The 16052-nt window shown below is 43.1% G+C and overlaps 1 protein-coding gene across 3 annotated transcripts in view; it reads right to left on the bottom strand.

Moving 5' to 3' along the window:
• Positions 1-16052, bottom strand: part of LOC132209757 (OX-2 membrane glycoprotein-like) — a 37763-nt gene that overhangs the window by 9336 nt on the left and 12375 nt on the right. For 2 of the 3 annotated variants that reach the window (XM_059646434.1, XM_059646436.1), the window contains exons 4-5: positions 7549-7702; positions 1629-1674 (exon numbers count right to left, since the gene is read on the bottom strand). In XM_059646434.1, coding sequence (XP_059502417.1) covers positions 1629-1674; positions 7549-7702 — 200 coding nt within the window. Of the gene's footprint in view, positions 1-1628; positions 1675-7548; positions 7703-16052 lie in introns of those variants that run through there. The other variant, XM_059646435.1, reaches the window with a different exon arrangement.

The following is a 16052-nucleotide window of genomic DNA, read 5'->3' as shown; positions in this document are numbered from 1 at the left end:
GCACTTTGGTAGGAGTAACCAGAAGGCAAAGTACAGGGCAAATGGTAAGATTCTTAGCAGTGTAGATAAGCAGAGAGATCTCGGTGTCAATGTACACAGATCCTTGAAAGTTGCCACCCAGGTTGACAGGGCTGTTAAGAAGGCATACAGTGTTTTAGCTTTTATTAATAGAGGGATCGAGTTCCGGATCCAAGAGGTTATGGTGAAGCTGTACAAAACTCTGGTGCGGTCGCACTTGGAGTATTGTGTACAGTTCTGGTCACCGCATTATAAGAAGGATGTGGAAGCTTTGGAAAGGGTGCAGAGGAGATTTACTAGGATGTTGCCTGGTATGGAGGGAAGGTCTTACGAGGAAAGGCTGAGGGACTTGAAGCTGTTTTCATTAGAGAGAAGGTTGAGAGGTGACTTAATTGAAACATATAAAATAATCAGAGGGTTAGATAGGGTGGATAGGGAGAGCCTTTTTCCTAGGATGGTGACGGCGAGCACGAGGGGGCATAGCTTTAAATTGAGGGGTGAAAGATATAGGACAGATGTCAGAGGTAGTTTCTTTACTCAGAGAGTAGTAAGGGAATGGAACGCTTTGCCTGCAACGGTAGTAGATTCGCCAACTTTCGGTACATTTAAGTCGTCATTGGATAAGCATATGGACGTACATGGAATAGTGTAGGTTAGATTGGCTTGAGATCGGTATGACAGGTCGGCACAACATCGAGGGCCGAAGGGCCTGTACTGTGCTGTAATGTTCTATGTTCTATTTTATCTTTGTTTTATTTCTACTAAATTGAACAGCTTCACACGTTTTCACATAAGATTTTAGCCGCAATGTTATGGCACTTCACCTGTCCAACTCGTTTGAGCCACCTTGTATCCTTTGAACAACATACACCTATTTTTGTGTGTTCAGCAAATTTGTAAATATTGTATTGATCTACACATTCAAATCATTTGTACAGATTGTGACAGATGTGACCCCAGCACTGACATTTCACCTGTCCCACGAGTTACAACCACTTTGAGAATTATCCGTTTGTTACTACTCTCTAATTTATGTTTAATCAATTTTCAATCTATATGAGCGTATTACCCCTCACTCATTGTGCTCCAGTTTTATTTCCTAAACTTTTGCCTTCTGAAAATTCAAACACCCTACATCTGCAGGTTCTCCTTCATCTATGTTACAAGTAACATTCCCACAAACCTTCAACAAAATGGTAAACATGCTCTCCCTTCCATAAATTCTGACCGACACTGCCTAATAATATTAGTATTCTTTAAGTCTCTAGTTATCACATTTTTATCATATGTTAAACATTTTCCCTAAAACTGAAGTCACACAAGTTGGTAGTTCTCCATTTTCTCTCTCCCTTCATTCTTAAATTATATGGGTTCACATTCCAGTCTGCAAGTAACTTTCCAGAATGCACAGAATTTCAAAAGAAGGTTGAAAGATCCAAGGAATGCTAGTAACTTCATGAGCCCACGTTAGAGTTACCCCTACTGGGAGCAAAAGAGCTGTTGGGAACATCAATGGATTCTCTAATTTCCTAACAAATTTGGCAGCATTATGTCTGAAGGTGAAAATATTGAACTCATGGCTTCAACATTTTGAGTATCTCTGTTTTTACCTCAGAATGTTGTGTTCTGGGGTCACAGGAACTTCGTGAAGGCATCCTATTGGAGAAAAAAAAACATTACAAGCATGATAACTAAAATCTGCAACATTAACCACATATTTTACTCCAATTTAGTATTTTAGCCACCCGCCACAGAATGCCTAATGATACAGAGATTCCACATAGAAGTTCAAGACAGACAATTTGCAAATTACAAAGATCCTGTTTCCATTCAACAGGAAGATAAAATGTATATCAGTCGGTAATGAAATCAGGGATGTGAAAAGCATGCTGAGAAGCATTGGAAAATTTAGACTGGAGAAACACTGACACATTGAGTAGAATATTAACACTGATACAAAGTGGACAACAGAAGAAAGAGAGGCTACTTAAATCTTCTACCTTCCAGAAGTGTCTAATGTTGGACCTGATCTGTTGAACAGACAAACAGGTTAGACCCAAGCGGGAAAACAAGGCATTCCCAAAAGCATCAAGATAAGTTTTCCAATACAGTGTCCACTGCAGATGATGCTTCATGTAGTGTACATATCAGCAAATGAAGATTACAATCGCCCTATGAATTTATATCAATACATTTAAGCTGTTCAATTGCTGATGCTCTTAGATTTTCTCAGGATCTGCCACTGCCTGTAATGCCCCACCAATAACTCATGCTGTTAGCAAATTCTGACACTTCAGCAGCTTTAATTGCATGGCCTTTGCTATAATGACTTTATAGGGCAAATTCTTATTGCTAGAGCTATCAGCATGGCCAGGCTTACAGTCCTGGCAAGGGAGCTGAGGGATCTTAAAAGCCAGGTTTTAGGTACCGGGGGTTGGCAGTAAATGGGTGAGGATCATCTTGTTGGGGCTGGATACCACAGGGAACTTCTAAAGGAGGTGCCCTCTGCTTGTAAAGTTGTGAAACTTCCCAAACAACATGAAACTCCATTTGTTGTGGGAGAAAGAGCACAGGTTAAGTCATTGTGGATTCAATTGTAAGGGGAGTAGATAGGCAGTTCAGCGGTCGAAAACGAGACTCCCGAATGTTATGTTGCCTCCCAGGTGCATGGGTCAGGGATGACTCAGATTGGCTGCAGAACATTCTGAAGGGGGAGGGTGTCGTGGTGCATACAGGCACCAATGACATAGACAGAAAAAGGGATGAGATCCTACAAGCAGAATTTAGGGAGTTAGGAGCCAAGTTAAAAAGTAGGACCTCAAAGGCAGTAATCTCAGGATTGCTACCAGTGCCACGTGCTAGTCAGTGCAGAAATGAAAGAATAGCCAGGATGAATGCGTGGCTTGAGAGATGGTGCAGGAGGGAGGGGTTCAGATTTTTGGGACATTGGAACCAGTTCTGGGGAAGGTGGGACTATTACAAATTGGACGGTCTACACCTGGGCCGGACTGGAACCATTGTCCTTGGGGGTGCTCTTGCTAATGCTGTGGGGGAGGCTTTAAACTAATGTGGGAGGGTTGGGATCCAAATTTTGGACAGAAAGGAGGTTGTAACGAAAGCCTGTAGGGAGCTAGATAATGAAGTCAGTGTGACTAAAGGGAATAGTAGGTGGGGAGCAGGTGATGAACACAAAGGGACAGGTGGTCTGAGGTGCATTTATTTTACTGTGAGAAGTGTAGTAGATAAGGCAGATGAGCTTGGGGCTTGGATCAGTACCCGGAAGTATGATGTTATTGCTATTACTGAGACTTGGTTGAGGGAAGGGCATGATTGGCAACTAGTTGTCCCAGGAAATTGCTGCTTCAGGCGGGATAGAGAGGGAGGTAAAAGGAGTGGAGGAGTTGCAGTAATGGTCAAAGACGATGTCACAGCCGCACTGAAGGAGGGCCCCAAGGAAGACTCAAGCAGTGAGGCAATGTGGGTAGAACTCAGAAATAGGAAGGATACAGTAACAATGTTGGGACTGTACTACAGGCCTCCCAACAGCAAGCGTGGGATAGAGGTACAAATATGTAGACAGATAATGGAAAGGTGTAGGAGAAACAGGGTGGGGGTGATGGGAAATATTAATTTTCCTAATTGACTGGGATTAACTCAGTGTTAGGGGTCAAGATGGAGCAGAATTTGTGAGGTGTGTCCGGGAAGGTTTTCTAGAGCAGTATGTATGTAGTCTAACTTGGAAAGGGGCCATACTGGACCTGGTGTTGGGGAATGAACCCGGCCAAGTGGTTGAAACTACAGTAGGGGGCTACTTTGGAAAAAGCGATCACGATTCCTTAAGTTTTACAATATTCATGGACAAGGATGGGAGTGGTCCTAAAGGAAAAGTTCTAAACTGCGGGAAGGCCAACTATACCAAGATTCGGCAGGATCTGGAGAACGTAGACTGGGAGGAACCGTTTGAAGGTAAATCCACATTTGATATGTGGGAGGCTTTTAAAGAGAGGTTGATTAGTGTGCAGGAGAGGCATGTTCCTGTGAAAATGAGGAATAGAAAAGGCAAGATTAGGGACCCATGGATGATTGGTGAAATTGTGAGACTAGCCAAGAGGAAAAAGGAAGGATGCATGAGGTCTAGGCGACTGAAGACAGACGAAGCTTTGGAAGAATATGGGGAATGTAGAGCGAATCTGAAACGAGGGATCAAGAGGGCTAAGAGAGGACATGAGATATTGCTGGCAAACATGGTTAAGGAAAATCCCAAAGCCTTTTATTCATATATAAAGAGTAAGGGGGTAACTCGAGAAAGGATTGGCCCACTTAAGGACAAAGAAGGAAAGTTATGCGCTGAGTCAGAGAAAATGGGTGACATTCATGACGAGTACTTTGCATCAGTATTCACCAACGAGAGGGACATGACAGACGTTGAGGTTAGGGATAGATGTTTGATTACTCTAGGTCAAGCTGACATAAAGAAGGAGGAAGTGTTGGACATCCTAAAAGACATTAAGGTGGACAAGTACCCTCATCCGGATGGGATCTATCCCAGGTTATTGAGGGAAGCGAGAGAGGAAATAGCCGAAGCCTTAACAGATATCTTTGCAGCATCCTGAGACACGGGTGAGGTCCTGGAGGACTGGAGACTTGCTAATTGTTGTCCTTGTTTAAGAAGGGCAGCAAGGATAATCCAGGTAATTATCAACTGGTGAGCCTGACGTCAGTGGCTGGGAAGCTACTGGACAAGATACTGAGGGATAGGATCTATTCCCGTTTGGAAGAAAATGGGCTTATGAGTGATAGGCAACATGGTTTTGTGCAGGGAAGGTCATGTCTTACCAACTTAATAGAATTCTTTGAGGACGTGACAAGGTTGATTGATGAGGGAAAGGCTGTAGATGTCATATATATGGACTTCAGTAAGACGTTTGCTAAGGTTCCCCATGGCAGGCTAATGGAGAAAATGAAGTCACATGGGGTCCAGGGTGTGCTAGCTAGATGGATTAAAAAAACTGTCTAGGCAACAGGAGACGGAGTAGTCATAGAAGAGAGTTTCTCAAATTGGAGACTTGTGACTAATGGTGTTCCACAGGAATCTGTGCTGGGACCACTGTTGTTCGTGATATACGTAAATGATTTGGAGGAAGGTGTAGGTGGTCTGATCAGCAAGTTTGCAGATGACACTAAGATGGGTGGAGTAGCAGATAGTGAAAGGGACTGTCAGAGATTACAGCAGAACACAGATAGACTGGAGAGTTAGGCAGATAAATGGCAGATGGAGTTCAATCCGGAAAAACGCAAAGTGATGCATTTTGGAAGATCTAATTCAAGGGCGAACCATACAGTAAATGGAAAAGTCCTAGGGAAAATTGATGAACAGAGAGATCTGGGTGTTCAGGTCCATTGTTCCCTGAAGGTGGCAACGCAGGTCAATAGGGTGGTCAAGAAAGCATACGGCATGCTTTCCTTCATCAGACGGGGTATTGAGTACAACTGTTGGCAGGTCATGTTACAGTTGTATAAGACTTTGGTTTGGCCACATTTAGAGTACAGTGTACAGTTCTGGTCGCCACATTACCAAAAGGATGTGGATGCTTTGGAGAGGGTGCAGAGGAGGTTCACCAGGATATTGCCTGGTATGGAGGGTGCTAGCTATGAAGAGAGGTTGAGTAGATGAGGATTATTTTCATTAGAAAGACGGAGATTGAGGGGGGACTTGATTGAGGTCTACAAAATCATGAGGAGTATAGACAGGGTGGATAGCAAGAAACTTTTTCCCCCAGAATGCGGGACTTAATTACTGGGGTCATGAGTTCAAAGTGAGAGGAGGAAGGTTTAAGGGAGATATGCGTGGAAAGCTCTTCACGCAGAGGGTGGTGGGTGCCTGGAACGTGTTGCCAGCGGAGGTGGTAGATGCAGACATGTTAGCGTCTTTTAAGATATATCTGGACAGGTACATGGATGGGTGGGGAGCAAATGGACACAGACCCTTAGAAAATAGATGACAGGTTAGACAGACAATCTCGATTGGTACAAGCTTGGAGGGCCAAAGGGCCTGTCCCCGTGCTGTAATTTTCTTTGTTCTTTGTTTGTTCATTAAGTGGGTATTAATTGGTCACAGAACAGTCTCAACTCATCATTACGTCCTGGAAATATGATTACAGTTGAAGCTGAATGGCAGATGGTTGGCAGGTCACAAGCTGGATTGTGTGAGCATCACCCCCTTCAAATTCACTAGATTTGGAACGGTAAAATCTAGCCTGCTTCATTAATTTGGGAAGGTGTCCTGAGCACAGCCAATACAAGATACAGGATTCAGCAACATCCTGGAACTCCCTTCCTCATAGCGCTATAGCTGTACTTACACCACATAGAATGCAGTGGTTCACCAAGGTGGCCCACTACCATTTCAATAAGGGCAATTAGGAAACAACAGTAAACACTGACCTAGCCGGTGAGTCTGACATGCAGTGAGAGAATAACAACAATTATGCTGGAATGGTGTTGTAGACTGTGGTTAAATACAATTCTGCCTCTGCAGAGGGGCCAGTTCTGAACAGCTGGACAGATCCTAATTTAGTCTTATTTAGCACAGTGGTAGTACATCAATACAATGAGGAAATTCTCAGTGTCAAAATAGGTCTTTGCTTCTAAAAAGACTGAATGGTGAGATGTGGTTTTAAATAGCAATGATATTGACAATCACGTTCAAGACACCACAATAAAGAATACAGGTGTCTGCATTAGTCAGAGATATACTTATACAGAATAATGTTATGTAGAATAATGTAAACACCAGAGTCAGTCAGCTGTTAGCCATACATAAAGGTAAAGCATTACAGGCCGCAACCTGGCAGAAGAGACAAGGACTGACGTCCCCCACTGCACAGTGTAGAAGCTGAGCCACAAGCCTTGTAACAACATAAACCATACAGCTCAGTGGTACGCTTTTGAGAACGGGTGGTCATGGGAGTTCAAAATTTGACTTGGACGTCATGAATTCTTATAGTAAGTCAACTATGGTCAAGAAAACCTGATAACTATCACGTAATTCCTCCATAAACTGATGAATCAATATTCTTCCATTTGGATGAGGATTAATGGTTGTGTGGATTTAGAATGTATTTTGGAACTGCAATGGCAGTCACAAAGAGTGGTTCTAAGAATGGCACTATTAATGAGTGAGCTAGCTAAATCCTTAAGTATGTATCTGTCAGAGGTGAATGAGGCAAGTGATGAGTCACCAGAAAGAGAGAAAATGTTCAGTTGGTTCAAAATGATCTGGTATCTGGAGGGAGTGCCACAGAGGTGGAACTTGGAAGACAGGCACTGAAGAGAAAAGTGTTTAAAGACAAAAACAAATTTAATAGAATAAGCAAGGATAGTTTGCTGTCTTACCCATTAGTGATTTTGACCAGACAGAGTTCTGGTTGTGTGGACAGCAAAGAAACCAGACTGAAGCATGTCAACCACCACCAAGAAAATAATGTCAACATATTGAACACAAAGTATGTATTTGATGAAAATACTTACATTTTTGAGGATGTTTCTTTGCCAATGCTTCTTTGTTGATTTTTCCTTCTTAATCTTTGATAAAAATAGCCAAAAGTGCTGAGCAGAATTATGAGCATCAGGATTATGACGATAAAGGGCACCATGTAATGACGTTCCTTCTGATCATCTGCAACTGAATGCATGAAACATTTCTGTCATGTGATACCAACAACAACATAGCACCATCATAGAAATGCTCACTAATTTTTTTAAAGGTTTTTATTTCATTCCTGCATCAGTATTGACTTGGAGCCGTGAGCTGGAAATGGTGAGCTAAAGGTGAGTAACAGCTTGTGAGAAAAGAAAAACAGACTAAGCAAGATTTTGGATCAAGGATAATGGGAACTGCAGATGCTGGAGAATCCAAGATAACAAAGTGTGAAGCTGGATGAACACAGCAGGCCACGCAGCATTTCAGGAGCACAAAGGCTGACATTTCGGAGATGAAGGGTCGAGGCCCGAAACGTCAGCTTTTGTGCTCCTGAGATGCTGCTGGTCCTGCTGTGTTCATCCAGCTTCACACTTTGTTATCTTAAACAAGATTTTGATTTTTCATAAGGCCACATCTGGAAGTTAATTGCAGGTTGTTTCCTGGTTGAGATTCTGCAGACACTTGGTCACTGGGAAAGAGCATCATGTTTAAACAGACAGCAGAAGTTGGGTTATTAATGAGGTAAAAACCTGGGTTTTGGTTCAGACATGTCTGGAAGATAGTAGATATTGAATGGTAGATGTGACCTCAAGGAGGAGACAGTCATTCTGTTGGGGAATGGTCTGAGTTTGAAATGAATTTTGGACTAAGTTTTATTGTAAAAACAGAATCTGGCTGTTGATGCTACAGCATGAAGATTCAAAAGCTTCCCTCCTTTCCTCCCATGAGCAGAGAATAGGAAACCAAATTATCAATATTAGTGTCTTTCTCACAGTGAACTGAAAAGGTGATCGTGATCATTGGAAAAACAAGGACTGATGAGGAATAGTGAACAGAACTTTTTAATGTGGGGAATCATGTCTCACGAACTTGACTGAGTTTTTTGAAGTGACAAAGAAGATTAATGAAGGAAGAGTGCTGAATGTAATCTATATGGACTTCAGCAAGGCTTTCAACAAGGTTCTGCATGGTAGACTGGTTAGCAAGGTTAGATCACATGGAATCCAGGGAGAGCTAGCCATTTGGATACAAAATTGGCTCGCAGGTAGGAGACAGAGGGTGGTGGTGGAGGTTGTTTTTCAGACTGGAAGCTAGTGTCCAGCAGTCTGCAGTTAACTTCCAGTTGTGGCCTTGTGAATAAACAAAAGCTTATTTGATCTATTTTCCATTTCCCACAAGCTGACCACTCATAGACCAAAAGTCAGCTTTAGCTCACCATTCCCAGTTCACAACTCCAAGGACTGGTGTTGGGGGGATGGCATCAAAATTGGTGGTGTAGTAGACAGTGAAGACGGTTATCTCAGAGTACAACAGGACATCGATCAGATGGGCCAAGGAGTGGAATCGGTTTTTCAAAAGTCTGGGTGAAAACCAATTTAGATAAATGAGAGGTGCTGCATTTGGCAAGGAAGGTTCGGCCAGGATTTACACACTTCATGGTAGGGTCCTGCAAAGTGTTGCCGAACAGCGAGACCTTGGGTGCAGGTTCATAGTTACATAAAGATGGAATCGTATGTTGACAGAACAGGAAAAGAGGCATTTGGTGTGCATGTTTTTTTTCAGTCAGTACACTGAATACCGAAGTTGGGATGTCATTGTTACGTCTGTACAGAACATTGGTTCGGCCACTTTTGGAATACTGCATTCATTACTGGCCTCTCTGCTCAAGGAAAGATGTTAAACTTGAAAGGGTGCAGAAAAGATTTACAAGGATGTTACCATGGTTGGAACATTTGAGACACAGTGACAGGCTGAGCAGGTTGGGGCTATTTTCTCTGGAATGTCAGAGGCTGAGGGGTGACCTTATCGAGTCTTGTATAATCATTAAGGGCATTTGGATAGGGTGAGGAGCAAATGTCTTTTTCTCAGGGTACGGAAGTCCAAAACTAGAGGGCAGACGTTTAAGATGAGACGGGAAAGATTTAAAGTGGATCCAAAGGGCAACTATTTCATGCAGAGGGTGGTACATGTATGAATTGGACTGCCAGAGGAAGTGGTACAATTACAACATTTAAAAGGCATCTGCATGGGTATATGAATAGGAAGGGTTTAGAGGGACATGTGCCAAATGCTGGAAAATGGGACTCGATTCATTTAGGATATCTAGGAAGCATGGATAAGATGGAGCAAAAGGTCTGTTTCCGTGCTGAACAACTCTAAACATCTTCCGAAATTCAATAAAGGAACACTTACGCCTTTGGAACAAAACATTGTGAAAACAACTTAAATAATTTGGTTTTGGTATTTGTTTTTATTTATCCCTTAACTGAGACTGTTCGTTTGCCTGTCTTGTGATTGGGGTTGAAAACAAAGGTTTTGGGTTTGATGCACAGGTCAATTAAGATTACTCTGTTGTAAGTCTTTTGTTTAAGTAATAAACTGGTGTCTGGAACTCATTAATTGTAGGGTCTGGGATTGGTTTATGAGAAGTCTGGTTAGAAACCATGGGGGGCAATTTTGAGGATCCTTGAAGGTGTTAATTTTGCTGTATGCAAATATAGAGATATAAAGCGAGATTGGTTTGGCTAACGTGGATTTGTCTGTAACACCATGAATGCAGAAAAATGTCTTGAAGTACTTCAGTGGAACAATTAGACAAATACAGATGATGAATTCAAGGGGCCAGCATTAGGAAAACATTTAGGATGGGTTGAAGGGCTAAAATTGTCGATGATATCCGACAGCAGGACGACCTTGAAAAAGTCACGTACATGCCGAAGATGGCACAATGTGTTTTTCTGTAATTGTTTTTCTGTGCCTGGCTCTTTGTTACACTGAATGAGGCACTGAGTTTCATTCCAAGTCGCTGGCCTTCACCTTGGATTGAGATAGTGAACAGCGCAAGGAAAAACCTTGGCCTCCAGCCTAGTCATCTATCAAGGTGTCTCTCTGGGCAGAAGGAAGTGAAGCTTCTTGGTTTTTCTTCACTTTTTTTTATTTTTTAAAATTTACTGAATAAACGCTTCTTTCTTTCCTCATTCATTATTACTTAAGAAATGTTCATATTTAAGCAAATTGCTATGGACGAGCCTTCTCTTAATTACATTTAACTGAATACAGGCACAAGTATGTAAACAGATAATGTAAAGGTGTAGGAAAAACAGGGTGGCGGTGATGTAGTCCAACTCGGAAAGGGGCCATACTGGACCTGGTGTTGGGGAATGAACCCGGCCAAGTGGTTGAAACTACAGTAGGGGACTACTTTGGAAATAGCGACCACGATTCCTTAAGTTTTACAATATTCATGGACAAGGATGGGAGTGGTCCTAAAAGAAGAGTTCTAAACTGCGGCAAGGCCAACTATACCAAGATTTGGCAGGATCTGGAGAACGTAGACTGGGAGAAACCGTTTGAAGGTAAATCCACATTTGATATGTGGGAGGCTTTTAAAGAGAGGTTGATTAGTGTGCAAGAGAGACATGTTCCTGTGAAAATGAGGATTAGAAAAGGCAAGATTAGGGAACCATGGATGATTGGTGAAATTGTGAGACTAGCCAAGAACAAAAAGGAAGGACGCATGAGGTCTAGGCGACTGAAGACAGACGAAGCTTTGGAAGAATATGGGGAATGTAGAGCGAATCTGAAACGAGGGATCAAGAGGGCTAAGAGCGGACATGAGATATTGCTGGCAAACATGGTTAAGGAAAATCCCAAAGCCTTTTATTCATATGTAAAGAGTAAGAGGGTAACTCGAGAAAGGATTGGCCCACTTAAAGACAAAGAAGGAAAGTTATGCGCTGAGTCAGAGAAAATGGGTGACATTCATGACAAGTACTTTGCATTAGTATTCACCAAGGAGAGGGACATGACAGATGTTGAGTTTAGGGAGAGATGTTTGATTACTCTAGGTCAAGCTGACATAAAGAAGGAGGAAGTGTTGGACATCCTAAAAGACATTAAGGTGGACAACTCCCATGGTCCAGATGGAATCTATCCCAGGTTATTGAGGGAAGTGAGAGAGGAAATAGCCGGGGCCTTAACAGATATCTTTGCAGCATCCTGAGACACGGGTGAGGTCAGGAGGACTGGAGACTTGCTAATGTTGTCCCCTTGTTTAAGAAGGGTAGCAAGGATAATCCAGGTAATTATCGACCGATGAGCCTGACGTCAGTGGTTGGGAAGCTACTGGACAAGATACTGAGGGATAGGATCTATTCCCATTTGGAAGAAAATGGGCTTATGAGTGATAGGCAACATGGTTTTGTGCAGGGAAGGTCATGTCTTACCAACTTAATAGAATTCTTTGAGGACGTGACAAGGTTGATTGATGAGGGAAAGGCTGTAGATGTCATATATATGGACTTCAGTAAGGCATTTGCTAAGGTTCCCCATGGCAGGCTGATGGAGAACGTGAAGTCACATGGGGTCCAGGGTGTGCTAGCTAGATGGATAAAAAAACTGTCTAGGCAACAGGAGACAGAGTAGTAATAGAAGAGAGTTTCTCAAATTGGAGACTTGTGACGAGTGTTCCACAGGGATCTGTGCTGGGACCACTGTTGTTCGTGATGTACGTAAATGATTTGGAGGAAGGTGTAGGTGGTCTGATCAGCAAGTTTGCAGATGACATTAAGATTGGTGGAGTAGCTGATAGTGAAAGGGACTGTCAAAGATTACAGCAGAATATAGATAGACTGGAGAGTTAGACAGATAAATGGCAGATGAAGTTCGATCCGGACAAACGTGAAGTGATGCATTTTGGAAGATCTAATTCAAGGGCAAACTATACAGTAAATGGAAAAGTCCTAGGGAAAATTGATGAACAGAGAGATCTGGGTGTACAGGTCCATTGTTCCCTGAAAGTGGCAACACAGGTCAATAGGATGGTCAAGGCGGCATACGGCATGTGTTCCTTCATCGGACAGGGTACTGTGTACAAGAGTTGGCAGGTCATGTTACAGTTGTATAAGACTTTGGTTCGGCCACATTTAGAGTACAGTGTACAGTTCTGGTCGCCACATTACCAAAAGGATGTGGATGGTTTGGAAAGGGTGCAGAGGAGGTTCACCAGGATATTGCCTGGTATGGAGGGTGCTAGCTATGAAGAGAGGTTGAGTAGATTAGGATTATTTTCATTAGAAAGACCGAGATTGAGGGGGGACTTGATTGAGGTCTACAAAATCATGAGGGGTATAGAGACGGTGGATAGCAAGAAGCTATTTCCCAGAGTCGGGGACTCAATTACTAGGGGTCATGAGTTCAAAGTGAGAGGAGGAAGGTTTAAGGGAGATATGCGTGGAAAGTTCTTCACGCAGAGGGTGGTGGGTGCCTGGAACACGTTGCCAGCGGAGGTGGTAGACACAGACACGTTGGAATCTTTTAGATATATCTGGACAGGTACATGGATGGGTGGGGAGCAAATGGACACAGACCCTCAGAAAATAGATGACAAGTTAGAGAGACAATCTCGATTGGCGCATGCTTGGAGGGCCGAAGGGCCTGTTCCGGTGCTGTAATTTCCTTTGTTCTTTGAATCCAAAAGGATCTGCTTGGATAAATGCTGTGATCCAAGACAAATGAATAACCAAAAGCTCAATCAAAAAGAGGTTTTCAAACAGCTTCTTTTCATAGGACAGAGAGAGGGTGAGAGATACCTACAGAGATAGAGATACAGGAGTTCTTTATTGACTTCCATCGGTGCATTTATTTTGATACAACTGGAGGACAATCAGATGACTGGCTAGAACTGTAGAAAGATTGTAATCAGTGTAAATCATTATTGCAATTTTTTTTCAAAGGACCAATGGGTGCTCCAACATATCTGCATAAAGCAACTTAGGGGGTAGTGTGGTACTGACACTGTGCTAAATAGAATACATCGGGAACAAGGCTATTGGTCAAATAGGCACCCATGAGGCATTTTGAGCCATCAGCAGCAGTATTGTATTACACTGCAATCTGTGGCTTCCTGGTCTGGCATATTCTCTGAATCTATCAGCAGCACACCAGATCACAATCCTGGTTCTAAGCAGTTATAACAGGATCACGCACCAAGGAATCTGAAAATGAAGCATCAACCTGATAAGCCTACAGCACATGATTCCAATCTGCTAAACATCTGAATCATCATGCTACAGACAGAGCCAAGTGATCCCCCAACATGGGGATATGATGAAAGTTCTGCATTCTTGCTACATTCATTTGTGAACTGACAGATAGCAAATTGCATAGCTAGCAGAAAACAAAATAAATAAATGGGTCTTTCTTGGAGTGGAAAGCAGTGTCTAGTGGGTACCAGAGGGATCATTACTTGGTCCCAACCGTTCACAATACACATCAATGATTCAGATGACAAAATAAAATGTAATATTCCCAACACTCTGTACTTCACTCCTCCAGTGTCATCAGCAAAGAAGAGGAAACTAGGAAGAATTCTGAGTGGTAAGGAGGAAGTAAAGAAGCAACAAGATGATTTAATTGAGAGGGGGCAAATACATAGCAAATAAGTGTGATGTAGTATATTGTGGTAGGAAAAACACATTGTTAGAAAATTATTTAAATGGTGATAGATTGGGAAAGGTTGATGTACAAAATGGGGTTGGCTATCTGTGTACACCAGTCACTGAAAGCACGCACACAAGTGCAGTAAGTAGGTCGGAAGGCGAACTGTATGTTGGCCTTTATTTCATGTGGAATGCAGGATCAGTAAAGATTAACGATAAGTGGACAGGAGACAGACAAGTTCAAGAGGTGGGGATGCAGCCAGTAAAAAGTTAGTGTAGGTAGGGTGGAGATAGGTCAGTCCAGGGAGGGCGGACAGGTCAAGGGGGCGGGATGTGGTTAGTAGGTAGGAAACGGGGGTGCAGCTTGAGGTGGAAGGAGGGGATAGGTGAGAGGAAGAACAAGAGCTGGGCTGGTTTTGGGATGCGATGGTGGGAGGGGAGATTTTGAAGCTTGTGAAATCGAGAATGATCGCATCAGGCTGCAGGGTCCCAAGCAGAATATGAGTTGCTGTTCCTGCAACCTTCGGGTGGCATCATTGTAGCACTGCAGGAGGCCCAGGATGGACATGTTGTCTGAGGAATGGGAGGGGGAATTGAAATGGTTCACGACTGGGAGGTGCAGCTGTTTATTGCAAACCGAGCGGAGGTGTTCTGCAAAGCGGTCCCCAAGCCACCGCTTGGTTTCCCCAATGTAGAGGAGGCTGCAACGGGTACAGTGGATGCAGTATACCACATTAGCAGATGTGCAAGTGAACCTCTGCTTGATGTGCAAAGTCTTCTTGGGGCCTGGATGGGGGTGAGGGAGGTAACGTAGGGGCAGATGTTGCACTTCCTGCGGTTGCAGGGAAAAGTGCCGGATGTGGTGGGGCTGGAGGGGAGTGTGGAGCAGACAAGAGAGTCACAGAGAGAGTGGTCCTTCCGGAAAGCAGACAAGGGTGGGGAGAGAAAATCATCTTTGGTGGTGGGGTCAGATTGCTGATGGTGGAAGTGTCAGAGAATGATGTGTCACCCCCTTGACCTGTCTGTCCTCCCTGGACTGACCTATCTCCTCCCTACTTCCACTCACTTTTACTGGCTCCATCCCTGCCTCTTTGACTGGTCTGTCTCCTCTCCATCTATCTTCTCCTCTATCCATCTTCAATCCGCCACCCCGTCTCTCCCTATTTATTTCAGAACCCTCTACCCCTCCCCCATTTCTGATGGGTCTAGGCCCAGAACGTCAGCCTTCCTGTTCCTAAGATGCTGCTTGGCCTGCTGCGTTCATCCAGCTCCACACCTTGTTATCTCGGATTCTCCAGCATCTGCAATTCCTATTATCTCAGTAAAGATTAAGCAGGTTAGAACTTCTGTCCCTTGAAAATGTAGATTAACAACAGGCTTGATGATTGGATTTCTGAAGTAGTTCAAAAAGTGCAGATGCAGGAAAACTGCATGAATCCAGAGAGTTGCAAATGTTGAACACTACTAATAAATCAAATAGAGAATTTGAGAATAGTTTATTCATAAAGCGTGGTGAGATTTTAGATTTTGGTGGCAACAGGGACTGGCTGCATCAGGAACACAAGTCCTTGTCCAGCCCAGAAAACATCCATTGGCCATTGCATTCTGTCTCCCATCATTCAGCCAATTTTGTGATCACATGGGCTAATGTGACCACCAAAATGAACTCCCAGGTTTAAACATGCATTCATTATTGAAAAAAATGAAATCAACTTCTTTTGAAAAGGCTGCCATACAAAATTATTACAATTTTGCAACTGGGCTTTTGCAATAATATAGAAAAATCAGCTTAACACCAACTGTCAAAGTACAGAAACATTGTAATGTAAGAATTTAATATTTCAGTTGTAAATTGTTCAGATTTTGACATCCTTTACTGGCAAAATGTGTTT

Source organism: Stegostoma tigrinum, chromosome 6 (assembly GCF_030684315.1).
Source record: "Stegostoma tigrinum isolate sSteTig4 chromosome 6, sSteTig4.hap1, whole genome shotgun sequence".
Lineage (NCBI taxonomy): Eukaryota > Metazoa > Chordata > Chondrichthyes > Orectolobiformes > Stegostomatidae > Stegostoma > Stegostoma tigrinum.
Note: the sequence above shows the minus strand (reverse complement) of the source record. Positions and strands in the feature narration are given on the sequence as shown.